The sequence below is a fragment of the Nothobranchius furzeri genome, chromosome 12, assembly GCF_043380555.1.
Source record: "Nothobranchius furzeri strain GRZ-AD chromosome 12, NfurGRZ-RIMD1, whole genome shotgun sequence".
Lineage (NCBI taxonomy): Eukaryota > Metazoa > Chordata > Actinopteri > Cyprinodontiformes > Nothobranchiidae > Nothobranchius > Nothobranchius furzeri.
Genome location: NC_091752.1, coordinates 20,327,463 through 20,341,546, shown reverse-complemented (window position 1 = coordinate 20,341,546; position 14,084 = coordinate 20,327,463). Strand labels below are relative to the sequence as shown.

At 42.2% G+C, this 14,084-nt stretch overlaps 1 protein-coding gene across 2 annotated transcripts in view; it reads left to right on the top strand.

Moving 5' to 3' along the window:
• The window catches only part of marchf8 (membrane-associated ring finger (C3HC4) 8), a 127,300-nt gene extending 113,727 nt beyond the window's left edge, over nt 1-13,573 (top strand). Inside the window, exons 6-9 of one of the 2 annotated variants that reach the window (XM_054750114.2) lie at nt 3,025-3,205; nt 6,252-6,387; nt 8,932-8,946; nt 13,042-13,573. In XM_054750114.2, coding sequence (XP_054606089.2) covers nt 3,025-3,205; nt 6,252-6,387; nt 8,932-8,946; nt 13,042-13,346 — 637 coding nt within the window. In that variant the 3' untranslated portion in view covers nt 13,347-13,573. The remainder of the gene's footprint in view (nt 1-3,024; nt 3,206-6,251; nt 6,388-8,931; nt 8,947-13,041) is intronic. The other variant, XM_054750113.2, reaches the window with a different exon arrangement.
• The last annotated feature ends 511 nt before the right edge of the window (nt 13,574-14,084 follow it).

Genomic DNA, 14,084 nt, shown 5'->3' with positions numbered 1-14,084 from the left:
ATGGGAATCGAATATTGCTTCAGAGGAGTCCGCTTGCAGAGAAACGAAGCAAGAACACGGTTTTGGTGTACAAAGATAATCCACATACTTATCTAATCTGTATTATAACTGCCTATTTTCATACTTCAGTTTTCTTTTCTTGAGGTTTTTTTTTTTGCTGCATCTGCAATTTTTAGTGCTGAATTGCAAAAAAAAAATCTCAAAAAGTTTCACTTGAATTCACACAAATTCGGCTACTTCGGTTAAAGCGCAGTCAGATTCTGGCTTTATCGTTAAGGCTGGGTCCCGTCTCGACCCCACACTCATCGAATGCACTAAAATCTGCTGAGCAGAAAGGGAAAAGAAGAATTAGCTTTGAAAAACAGTCTGGCAGAAAGCAGAATGAGAAATAAAGGAAAGGAGGAGCTTGAAGCGACACACTGAAGGAACTCAGACTCTGGGGAGAAAAGTATGAGGAAACTGAAAAAGAGAGCAAACAGGAAGAAAGTGAATGCCTCAGCAGGGAGGAACTGTAGCACTCTCCCAGCATGTGGTGCTTGTGATCTCCCGATTCTGTTTTGCTTCTCACATTTTCATGTTGACATACTCCAGCGTTGCCTCTGCCGTCGTTAAAGGACTACGAACGGAGGTGTGTCGTGCCTGCTCAGGTGATGCAAATTAAATTAGAACTCTCCCAGCTAAACAACGCCTGGAACGAGGCGCAGCTGAGACAAATCCTGTTAATGTAGCTGCAGACTTGCAAGGTGGTGTGCGATTATTATGCTAATGTAAAGATGCACGTTGCTCAGGATGACAAAGCTGGAATTTGCCCCATTTTAATGTGACAGTGTGAGTGTCCTGTCACAGTGTCCCGATTGATCATGCGCCCTGGTTACTTGGCCAAGGAGATGTTCCTTTGGCTGACTGGTTAGAGCGTATGACTCTCACCCGGGAGTCTGGGGATCGAATCCCGCCCGGGCCCTCGTTTATCCACCTTGCCACATTAATCTTTAAAGTTGCCTTTGAAGCACATTTCTGTACTATTCTGCCTGGCTTCAGCAGATAAAGCCTACGTGAAAATTCGCAGAAGCCCAGATTCTTTTCCCACTCCATATTGTTTGCTGATCATGTTATTACCGCTGTGGAGGTGTAGGGATTTCAGTGTGCTTTCTCCCTCCTACATCTGAGAAAATGAGCATCGGTGAGAGAGAGACGTATATCTTTGATAAAAACATTCCATTTCCTCTGGCTGATTTTTTTTCTTCTTAATTGAAATAGGAGTCCAGTAAGCGTGGGATGAGAATCTGCAGTTCATCATCTCTTTATTCATGCACAAAAATGAACAAAGCAGCGTCTCCACCACCATCAAAAACGAACAAAAAAAATCTCTTCTGGTGATGATTGTGCCTCTTTTTTTTATTTTGATCCCATGCTTCCTTCTGCTCCTCCTCCTCACTTGGAAATGGCCTATTTTCACCCTCCTTTGATCACGTCTAATCTCGTAATGCTGTATGGCCCGATCCGTGCTGTCTGCACGTAGACGTGATCTTGCTCACTTCCTGGCACGTGTGGGTGCATGTGCTCCCTCTCGTGCTGACCTGGGATAAAGACAGTCCTACCTGAACTCCCCCTCCCTTCTCCACCTGTGTGTGTGTGTGTGTGTGTGTGTGTGTGTGTGTGTGTGTGTGTATGCGTGTGTGTGTGTGTATGCGTGCGTGCGTGCGTGTGTGTACGTACTTTATATGTTTAAGTGTACAAATTTTGACAAACCTGTAATGTGTGGATAATGTGGGGACATTTTGCTGGTCCACACAATGCTAAGCACCGTACAACTTGGTTTTCGAGGTATGGTGTGCATTAACTTTTAAGTTAGGCTAGGTTTAGGAGTAGAACCCCAATGGTTAGGGTATGGGTTAGGCATCGTGGAGTCACTAATATGAATGGGGGTCCACACAAGGATAGATATATATACATGTGTGTGTGTGTGTGTGTGTGTGTGTGTGTGTGTGTGTGTGTGTGTGTGTGTGTGTGTGTGTGTGTGTGTGTGTGTGTGTGTGTGTGTGTGTGTGTGTGTGTGTGTGTGTGTGTGTGTGTGTGTGTGTGTGTGTGTGTGTCTTTACATTGTCATCTTACCTTAAAAAAGTCTTTGAGGAAACGTTCTGTGTCGTGACATTTCCAAATTTTGTAAAAAGTCTGAACATTTTTTCTGCGTTTTTAACGTTGAAATCACCATGAAAGATGGATATTTTACCGTAATCTGACAATTTGCTTTCTCTAAATACGTAAATGTACAATAAGTACGAATTTTCCAATCCAGTATCTTAATTTGGCCTGCCTCCATACTTCCTGGTTCCAGAGCCAATCATACTTGAGCCTGTGGGGTTGCCAAGTCTGCGCCAGCTTTTGTAATTGTGCATCGGCCAGCGTAGTGGACAGAATCGAAGCCAGTAAATAGGAGTTATTCCTTATAACCCAAAGAAGCCACAACATCTTTTTGTTTAACTCCAACAATGGGGAAAGGCTAACATAGAGCTAACACTGCTAACGGTGAATTGGAAATAAAATGTGAAACAACACATCTGGATTATTGCAGACATCCCCCAGCAACCAGGCTCCTCCTCTTTGTCAGACGGATGTGTAGTGCCTCAGAAAAGCAGAGAGCTGTCTGTTATTTACAAAATGTGATCCGTTCCTCTCTGTAAGAAGCCAGCAGTCCTTGGAGGTAACACAACTAATTTAATGGTCCAGCTGCTGCTCTATGTGCTCAGAATCTCCAATAAGAGACTGACTTTTACTTCTGACTTTTACTAAACCCTGTTATGGTAAATCTAATAAGCTGCGGCATTGCTGTAAATGCTAGATTTTTGCTGCTTTTAAACACCTTTACGGTGACGTGGACATCTTTAGAACACATTCATGCTTACCTGTCATGCTTTACCAGCATTTTGGCGAGTTTCAGGAAACTCAACGTTTTCTGAGCATGTAGTTCTAGAGCCGTCTGGCATTTGGTTTTGTTTTTGACACAATTTTTCAATTTTCCGGCAGGATTTGTCACTGTGAAGGGGATGAGGAGAGTCCTCTGATCACGCCGTGCCACTGCACAGGGAGCCTGCGCTTTGTCCACCAGACCTGTCTGCAGCAGTGGATCAAGAGCTCGGACACCCGCTGCTGTGAGCTCTGTAAATACGAGTTCATCATGGAGACCAAGCTCAAACCGCTGCGCAAGGTGAGGATGAGCAGATTCCGATGTGGGATTTGCACGAGTGTCTGCACAAGTAGCCCAAAGGTAGCTCGTGTTCATGTTTTAAGAGTTAATAAAATCCAGTGTCTTGTGGCTGCTTTGATCCAGAGAACTAATCTCTCATCCTGTGATGCTAAAAACCACAGAAATGGCCTCTAATCTGCCGTCGAGATAACCCAACCGTCACTCCAGGCTCCGGAGCAGTTTTCATAAGCTGGAGACAAACGGAGAAGGTGGCAATTCATTCCAAATGTTTCGGATGAAGAGCACTTCCGTTAAAGGTTGCTATCAATCGCTGTGGCCTGCAGATAGCAGGACAATAATTAAATTCTTCCACCCCTCATTAGCTGCACAAAAGGCCTTAAAAAATGCTTTGCTCTTAATAGCTTCTGAATCCCGTGGCTGAATATTGAAGGAGGTTGGTGGATGTGGTAGGTGTCTTATCAAAGAGCCGTTTTACGCCATGCTGCGATGATCGACTTTTAATGAAACCCAACCTGCTTTTTGGGCTTTTCATCGTGGACATTTATGAGTGAAGGGTGGAAAAACGACACCCCTTGTTTCCATATGGTGCTGAGTTTTGTGGGGGGTGTTTTTATTTATTTATTTATTTCTGGGCCGATTTCCAGGAGGATGAATTGTTCAGCGAGTGGCTGACAAGGTGCCGATGTGTTAACCGAGCTGCCTGGCAGGCAGCTGGGTGCAGCGTGCCATTTTCCTCGTGCATCCCATCAACCCTGTCAGGAAATGCTGTGCAGCATCGGATCTGTATCACGGCAGCCGAGCAACCCACGTCAAACATTTGTCACGCTCTGAGCTGCTCCTGATACAAATGGCCAAGAAAGCAAATGGTTCAAAGGAGACCTGTTTCGACTGTTAGATTATGGTCGATACAAAACATGTTTATAAAGTTCTTTTCACTAAATCTCACATAAAGGATTTCAGCATTTTTATTTGTGTCATTTTCATTACCTTCCAGAATGAGCCATTTCAGGGCTCTGTCACTTTAAAGAGACGATGTGTATTTTTACCTTTAATCTCTGGAAATATCCATTGAAATGTTGTAATATGAATAAAACCATGTTCAGTCGTTGAAAAACATTGGCGGCCTTGTAACACATTACCATGAAAAATCGGGTCTAAAATACAAAGGGGCCGGTCTAAGTCTTTGGGGGATGCCATGTTTCCTTCTACGTGAGCTGGCTCAGGGTCATGCGTCTGTCCCACTAGATGATTGGCTGGACGTACAACTTAAGGGAGAGGGCATTACCACGTTCGTAAGAACATTTGTTAGCATGTTGACACAGAAGATTTTGATTGGTCTGGACACATTTGTTATTGTAGTCCTTGTGGTTGTAGTTCTGTAGTAAAATAATAATCTTTTGAGGAAAATATGTTTATATATCCAAAGGAAATGTAAAACAAAAAAAAGCAAAAACATCAATTTATAAACCCTGAGCAGCTCTGATTTTGATTAAATGAAGCAAAATTTAAAAGAACTTTATTGACCAAATAATAAGTAGACAACATTTTGAATGAATGACTAGAATAATTTACATAAGAACTTAAGAAATATACCGAAGAAATTCATGTTTATACAAACAGAAAAGGCTGCTAATTATGTAAATACATATAAGAGCTGTTGTGCTTTCTAGCGCAGTCCGATGTTGGTTTTATGTAGTTTCACATTCTTTAATAAACAAAGACAATTACATTTTTTACTAACAAATTAGTTATGAAGATAACATTTAGACAGTAAGAAACTTTGATTTAATAACGAAACTGCTAAACTTTTGCTATTCAAAAGAAGAGAATCGAAAAGAGACGCAATATATTTTGGCAGAGTGGTGTTGTCGTAGTTGGACACCATTAGCAGGCGCAGGACCCCGAACAGATCTGTAACTTACTGCTACCACAAACAAAAACGAAAACAGGTTTTATTTTGAAATATACTGGATGTAACTCACCGACTTTGTCTCACTTCCTGTCCGGCTCATGTAAATTCTTTAACTTCATGAAAATCCGCAGCATCTGGAAAAATTGGACTCCATGCGGAAACTTTCCAGAGCTCTGCATATGGATCAGCACACCAGCCGGCGAGAACGCTCTAAAAAGACTGAATGGTTTTGCGTCTTTGCGTAAGCTTTACAGAATTCGGACCGCATCCATTCCAAAATATGTGTGAATCAGGCATGAGAAGCTCCGACATCTGGGAGGCGCTCGGAGTGGAGCCGCTGCTTTTCTAGCAGCAGCTTGTGCGGGGTGGTTCTATTCTAATTCCCCCATTTGTGATGTCACAAATGTGGATTTTTTTAAATGACTAATTTTACGCACAAACATATGTCCTAAAACCAAACACTGACCCAAAACTGCTCTACTAGAGGCAGTAGAGGTGCACATGGCAGCACAAAAGAATGCAACATTTGACTTTATGTCCCCTTTAACTCATTCACTGCCAGCCGTTTCCTGATCGCTAACGGCCTTCGCTGCCAGCGTTTCTCACAGTTTTTACTGTTTTTTTAAGAGTCACAGAACGTTGCGTGCTAGCATGATGTCGACACCAAAACAAAGAGGAGACTCACCTCTTACATCAGGAAGAATCCGTGTGTTTCGAGCGTTATCCGTTCTTTCATAATCCGTAGTTGAATTGTGATCGGCAGACGCTTTTCCGGTTCACGCCTCATTTTTTTTACAGGAACGGCCCAAAACGATCTCCTAACACATGGATGGTCTGCTTCCTGATCACATGACATGTGACGTATACGGATGAAGGTCGGCTTCAGGGCTGAGATGTTTGTTCTCTCAGCGCGGGGGCTCGTTCTGATGCTCAAACAGTAAAAAAAAATGCAAATGACGACTTTAGTCGTCATTGGCAGTGAACGGTTGGATCTAAAATGACGACTTTAGTCGTCAATGGCAGTGAATGAGTTAAAAAAGTTGAAATGCTAAAACAGTTTTTTTAAAGCGATGTCAGCATTTTTTATTTGGATTCCCCTTCCTTAGTTGTTCTTTTATCTTCTCTGCATGTCAGTGGGAGAAACTACAGATGACGGCGAGTGAGAGAAGAAAGATCATGTGTTCGGTCACCTTCCACGTCATCGCCATCACCTGCGTAGTGTGGTCGCTCTACGTTCTCATCGACAGAACGGCTGAAGAAATCAAACTAGGTCAGCACACACACTCTCTCACACACACAAAGAAGATATTAATTTGCCACCATGATTTTATTGTTATTGTTAGACTAAAGGCTGTGTTGAATTTCATTCATTCAGCAGGCTCCAGGTCAAATGCAGCATTTAAACAAGTACAAATAGCATGAAATGTTCATTATGGGTGCAAATGTATATTATTATCATTATTACTATTATTATTACTGAAACCGAAAATGTTTATATAAATACATGTTTTGATTGCTCTTGCTGCTTTGTTGTCACAGATTATCTGTAGAATATGAATTCAGCTTACGTTCAATTCATTTGTGTTTTATTTTTCAGAAGAAAATAGAGATTTTTGAAGTTTTATTGGTTGTTTATTGTTAGGGATAATGAAGGAACCTGTGTTTGGCAAAACATCCTTTCAAAGAGAAATTCATACACAAAAGCATGTTTGTGTGTATGGACAAAACGGCTGACAAACATTTAAACATACAAGTTCACAATTTTGGCTTCTTTTAGGACAAACTTGGCTTAAAGAGGTCTTTCACTGAGAAACATTGTTTACTTTTTTTTAAATAATCAGTCACTCTGAGTTTTTCATGCAAGCTAAACATGAAAATAGTCTCCTACACCTATCTCCTGCATTATCTTCCGATAGAAAATAGACGATGAAACTCTAGGATTTTAAAATCCTGACAGATCTATGTCGAGCTGTAGCTTTGACTCACGACGGGGAAGGCTGTGTCCAGGAAACATCAGAGGACCTCTCGACTTGTAGAAGCTAACTGTTAGCGTTAGCAACTCCACAATAGGGCAGAACGAGATTAGAAAGTGATTGAATTGCCATTTTTCCAGCAGAAATTGCAGTTTCAGTTCGATTCACAATTTTCTTCAAATTAAGGTTCAACACATACTTCACATATGAAGCATACCATAAAATTATTAAGTGTTTTTTCTTCCATTAATATCTTTTTAAATCTTTTATTTTTAATGTGCTTGTGAACAGTGATGGACCGGCCATCTGGCATACTGGACATTGTCCTGGTGGGCCGGTCCAGTCCTTAGCCCTCTCTCAGATGTCTAAAATAGTTGACACAGCAGATCCTGGGTCAGTTAGGAGTGCTACAAACAAAACCACCACTTTGACGATCACGTGATTGTGTTGTTTGAAATTGCAATTTTGGTCCAAAAACGCTGGATATTTCAGCCCTAATCCACCACACGGCAGAACTCCTTCAGGCTTGTGTTATTTAAAGTAGTAGAGTCACATTGCTGTTAGCCAATTCAAGGCATGATGTCCAGATATCAGGCAATAAGACTCTGAATCCTGTTGTCTGAAGCTTCTTTCTCCTCCAGCTGAAACAGGCACACCAGAGCTTTTTTACCCAGAGTACGACTTACAAGGCATTCATTCCTACTGGGGACCACTGCACATGTATTAAAAATATGAGTGAAAGACCTCTTTAATGTCCTGTTGGCTTATAGAGAATGTAAAAGTTCAAATATTGAAATAAACAAAATTTCTAACTTTTTAATCATAAAGCAACAAAGCAGAGATATTTAAGCCTGTAAATGAGATATGTGCTTTTTAGTTTGGGGCCACGGTGGCACAGGAGTTAATTGCTCGCCCCGTAATCAGGAGGTGCAGGTTCGAGCCCCGCTCAGTCTGTCACTGTCATTGTGTCCTTGGGAGAGACACTTAACCCGCCTTGCCTGCTGGTGGTGGTCAGTGGGGCTTCGTCGTGGCTCATCCCCACCAGCGTGTGAATGTGTGTGTGAATGGGTGAATGACTGATTGTGTTGTAAAGCGCCTCAGGGGGTTCCAGGACTCTAGAAGGCGCTATATCAAATACAGGCCATTTAAATGATAAATGACCCGCACTTGTATAGTGCCTCTAAGAGTAAGGACTCCAAAGTGCTTTACACTACAGTGTATCATTCATCCAGTCACACACACATTCACACACTGATGGTGTTTACCACTTTGGAGGGTTTTTAGTTATTTTGTCCAGATAGCTAGCTCCCTTTCTCTTTTAAATAGTTTCGACTTGATGATTTCTGACCCTTTGGATGGATTAAACACAAACATCTGACGTTCCATTCAGACAGAAGCAGCTCTTGGCTGTGATGGCAGCTTGTGCTATTATGATTGGGGTTTAAAATGGAGACGACTGCTTTAGTGATGAGTTGCCGTGGCGATCACCGGTTGTTACTTGGCTCGCGTAGCACCACTGAGACGACGTACAGATGGAAGAGCAAGCTGCGCCTGTTTATCCCAACCTGATGATTCAGCCCTGTCACAGTCTCTGAGGGCTGTCAGTTTTTGATCACCAAGGCGACGCCTAATATTTCCTCACCACTTTGCATTTGCCCGTCTTACTAATATCTCTGTTCCTTCCTAATTCACTTCATAAGTTCTGGGAAACTAAACCTGATATAAGAAGATTTAGACTTCAGTCACCTGCTACTTTTGATGTTTAGTTGCATGATGAAAATTTGGAAATCTGTTTGTGTGTTTTGTAATGCGTGACACTTACACTGTCTTTACTCATGCAGCCGGAAGAATCCCAGGTAAACTTTTCATCTTTGGCCTTTTGACTTTCAACGTGTGTTTTCCTCGTCAGCCTTTCTGTCCGCCGTATCCAGCTCTGCAACTGCACTCCTCTTTCCTTCCCTTTCCTGTCTTGATTTCAGGGTAGAAGACACCCTCCTCACCCCCTCCCTGAATGCCGCAGCCTAATGAACCCAAAAAGAGTTAAAGAACACGCTTGTGTTCACAGCTTTACATGTGACTGGAGGTTTCCATGGCAGCACACATCTCTTTACTGTTTATACATAATAAATTTTAAACATCTTCTAATAAATTCAAGCAAACAGTAAAATGCTTTTCCAGCACAGAAATGGCAGATCATGTGACATTTGTTGGAAATTGTTTTCCTCTATTGAATAGGACACTTTTAATAGCATTTAGTTCATTCTTAACACGTAACCATAATAATTGGGTCTAATATTCATGGGAGCGGGTCTATGTCTCGGTGCGACGCCATATTAGATTCAGTGTTTCCTTCTACAGGAGCCCGTGAGGACAAAACACATTTACTGATTTGTTACAAAATGTTCCACATTCATAGATGTTGTTTTACAAATATTTATCTCTTCGCTCATTGCCAGTGATGAAAGGGAGTCTGATGTGTTTGTCGTTTTGCTGGAGGTTGCGCTCCCAGGGATTTTTGATCCTAATGGCCATCCGTTGGAAAGGTCTTAGGCCCTGTCCACACGTAGCCGGGGATCTGCCAAAACGTAGATATTTTTCTACGTTTTGGCCTGTCATCCACACGAAAACTGAGTTTTTTCACACGAAAACGGATCTTTTTTAAAACTCCGGCCAAAGTGAAGATCTGCATTTTCTCTGTTTTGGGTGTCTGCGTGTGGACAGACAAAACTAGAGTTTTAAGGTCCGCAGCGTCACTTTCCGCGACAAAAAAATGCTGACATCACGTGTGCGACCTGTGTTTACACTAGCCGACAGCATGGATGCCCTCAGAGCTGCGCTCGCTTTATGAGTTGTCCAAGCGCTTTTTCCTTGTTTGTTTTTGCAAGCGGAATTACTGCTCCTTGCAGAAGACCACAGACGGGAACGGGAGAAGTACTGCCGCCTACAGGTCTGACATGTCCTTAACAACGTATTTATCCGGGTACGTGTGGACGGAGTTTTGTTTTAAAACGAGGTGATGTGGATGCAAGTTTCTGGAGGGAAGATATTCGTTTTTTTTTTTAAAACCCGGCTACGTGTGGACTAGGCCTTACTCAAACACAAAAATACAGCTTGCCTGCTATGATTTAGGTATGACCTGTCCGCTATCGCCACACCATCACTTTAAAGTAAGACTTGATACGTTTCCCGCCTCTCTCTCCTACTGGTTTAAAGTGGAATTGCAACCCTGCAGCAGCAGTGCTAGCTAGTGCTGACAACGAGGTAATGCAAACATGAACAAACTAACATGCCACGAAGTGAAAAGATCCATACTGTTGGACAAAAACTTATTATTACTTACAATTCCAGTAGCAACAAATCCAGGTCACCATCAGTTCGTGATTTCTTTGCCTCCTTTAGCTCCCCCAAACAAGTGTAGGTCACACTAATGTTCGTGCTGGTTTTAGCTCTTTGCTTGACCTGCAGTCCTCTGGCACTGAAAAGCACTATAAAAGTTCAGGTCATTTATCACTAAAGACATTGCTGTCTTTTACTTCCAGGCTCTGCAATGATAACAAAAAAAAAGCAAAAATCTTCTTGTTGTGCTTTTTATTAACTCATTTACTGCCAGCCGTTCCCAGATCAGAAAAGCCCTTTGCAGCCAGCGTTTTTACTGTTCTTTTTAAGAGTCACAGAACGTTGTACACTAGGATGATGTCAATGCCAAAACTAACAAAACAAAGAAGAGACTCACCTCTTACATCAGGAAGAATCCACGCATTTGGAGCTTTATTCGTTCTTTCATAATCCGTTGTCGAAATGTGATCAGCAGAAGTTTTTCCGGTTCGCACCTCACTGTTTTTACAGCAGCGGCCCAAAACGATCTCCTAACACATGGATTTCCTGCTTCCTGGTCATGTGACGTGTGACGTATGTGAATGAAGATCAGCTTTAGAGCTGGGATGTTTGTTCTCACGGTGCGGGGGCTCGTTCCGATGCCCACACAAGTCGTCATTGGCAGTGAATTAGTTAACGGTCAGCAAACTGAAAAAACTAAATGCTAGCCTCGCTAACAGCCCTTAACTGTTGCCGTAAAGCAGGTGGACACCTCCCACTATGTTCCTACCTGAACCCCAAACTGTTGAGTGCAGTTTCTGGTCCGCAGGGGGCTCTAGAGTAGGGTTGTCACGGTATGAAAATCTAACCTCACGGTTATTGTGACCAAAATTATCACGGTTTTCGGTATTATCGCGGTATTTTTTAAACGGTGTTGCATACGTTCAGAAAGCATTGATAGTCCTGTTCTACACAAACTGAAATAGTTTTGAAAAGGTTTAACAGTGTTTATTAAACCTAAAATAACACAAAGCCTTAGCAAAAGTGCAACTTTTCACAAGTAAAGGAACAAATAGCTTCTTTTTCTGGAACATGTTACAGTAGTCAGTGCAGGTTTAAATGATACAAATCCAAACATTCAAAACATAAACAATATGTAAACAAATCAAAGAAACACCACTTGTTTTCTCATATACTTGTTTTCTTCATTATCAAAATGAAAATCTAAAACTCCAGTCCACACTTGACTTGAGCACTGTACAAGTCAACCTTAAAAAATATGTATTGAAAATAAATAGCCACTTTAAACAAATTACTAAAATAACTACTACACTATGTAATCAAATCCAAATGTTCAAGTATAAATGGCATTGAATAAGTAAACAAATCAATGACAAGGAACTAATTGTATATTTCTCTTCATCATCAACAAATAAGATGCTTCATCCAGCAACAGGGTGTCCGTGACACGGTTTAAATGCTGGCAGAGGGCGCTGCGGCTGCAGTATATAGTGACTCGTTGCATTCTCCCTCAACCAAAAGTCCTCACGTCATGCATTTAAGCTAAAATGCTAATGTTAACTTACCTTGCACTGGCTGTAGAGACGTGGGTGATGGTCACGCAGATGTTCCATTAGATTCGTAGTGTTGCTGCCTTTTGCAGACACTTGTTTCCTGCACGTTCTGCAAACGGGATAGCCGTCTTCTATTAACTGTCCCTCAGCATTTTTCAGAAATCCAAAATATGCCCATACTTCCGATTTAGTCTTCTTTGAGGGCTGATGGATGTCCTGGGCGCTGCCGTCTCCTCCTTCGGCCATTATTTCAGCTTCAAAGTTTTGGTGGCGTTGCAAACTAAAAGTGCGTGTGCGCGCCGCGGGAACTTCAGCTGAAGCGACGGTGGCTGATAAGGGTCATCGCGCCGAAACCGCGGCCACGGTAAATCCACCGAGATAATTTAGTTTTTTAAAAACTGGACGGTTATTTTTATTGTCAACCTTTTTACCGGGGTTTACCGCTATACCGGTTACCGTGACAACCCTACTCTAGAGGGCTGTCCAATGTGAGCTTACTCAAGTTTATGGCTCAAGAATCACTAAAACCAATTTATTAGCTACTGCTTTCAAACTGGTTTCTCTAGTTCTTGAGCCATTAAGTGTTAAAAACTCTTTTTAGTGTTGCTTTAATTGTCAACTATGCTTTTATTTTTTGCCATGTTTCCAGTAACTTTTGGGGTCATTTGTTTGTGGTTTTTTAGGATTAATGCATTTTTGCCTTGTAATACACGATTATACAGAAATGAAATAATATTTCTGTTGTTATTTTACTAGGATCTGGTTTTAATCTAATGCTCAGTATCACAAAAATCACATTATTAGATAATTATGCAAGAAATGCTTTCATAAAATATATAATTAAGTAAATTCTTTTTAATCTTGTTTTTATGTGATACTTTTGGACGTCCATGGGTTTGTTTTTCTGTTTAAAACCGTGCATCCAGTCATCCTTTTCTGTGTTTTCTCATTTTTCCCCTTCAGAACATGAGTACAGGTGTGATTTACGATCTAGTTCTTAATTCTGTTTCGAGTCTGCTTTGTGTTTGACTTGTGCACCTGTTTCTCTTTCTGTCTCCTCAGGAATCCTGGAATGGCCTTTCTGGACCAAGCTGGTGGTGGTGGCCATCGGCTTTACAGGCGGACTGGTTTTTATGTACGTCCAGTGCAAAGTCTACATCCACCTATGGAAGAGACTCAAGGCTTACAACCGGGTCATATATGTGCAGAACCGGCCGGATGAATGTAAAAAGCTGGCACTGGAGAAGCCACCGCTTATGGAGCCAAGTCTGGAGTGCAAGGAGGCGCTGGCCCCCACCCAGTCGGACACAAACTCCTCCCAGTACACAGAGACAGAGGACTACAGTATGGAGGTGCTCCACGTCTGACAGCAAGTCCATTTTCTTGGTTTTCCAACACAAACAGACCAACAGTGAGGAGTAGCGGTGCTGGGAATGCTCTGTGATGCCCTCTCTTCTCCCTCTGATCCCAGACTGAGCCACTCTCCTCCGACTCCTCTCTACTTGTCATGTTTCCTCCTCCTGCTCTGGATCATCTTTTCTTTCCCAGGTCTGGAGCGTACACGTCTGTGTGTCCACCTTCAGATGAGCAGAACTCGGACAGACTTCACAGGTCTGATTCCTTCTATGCTTGTGGGTTTGTTTGAAAAGTTCCCTTTTATTCTTTACCTCATGAGTTTTGGGCTAAACTGGATCAATGTAGCGCCATGCGTCGACACTCTGGAGCATTCCGGATACTGCCATCTCCGCTCCGGTCTGAACCGGACTCTGACTCGGCTTCGGACATGCAATCGAGCACTTTTATTTTTCTGTTTCCACAACAAAACATCCACTCCCTTCCTCTAGTTTTCCTCCTCTTTTCGTGTTTTTCTTTATAGAACGACCTGAATCTTGCACGCTGTTCGTTGAGGAGAGCACAGTCAAACTTTTCCTCAAGTACACAAACGCTCCTGCAGATTTACCCTTGGATGGCACACACAACAGAAGCAAACCTGAAGGAAGCAGGTGGAGTTGGACTTGTTGGCCACATGACGACTCCTGCCCAACACAAGCTTTCTGAAGGCTTTGAGAATGTAACCTTTTTTTTAAAAAAAACGATCAAAAACA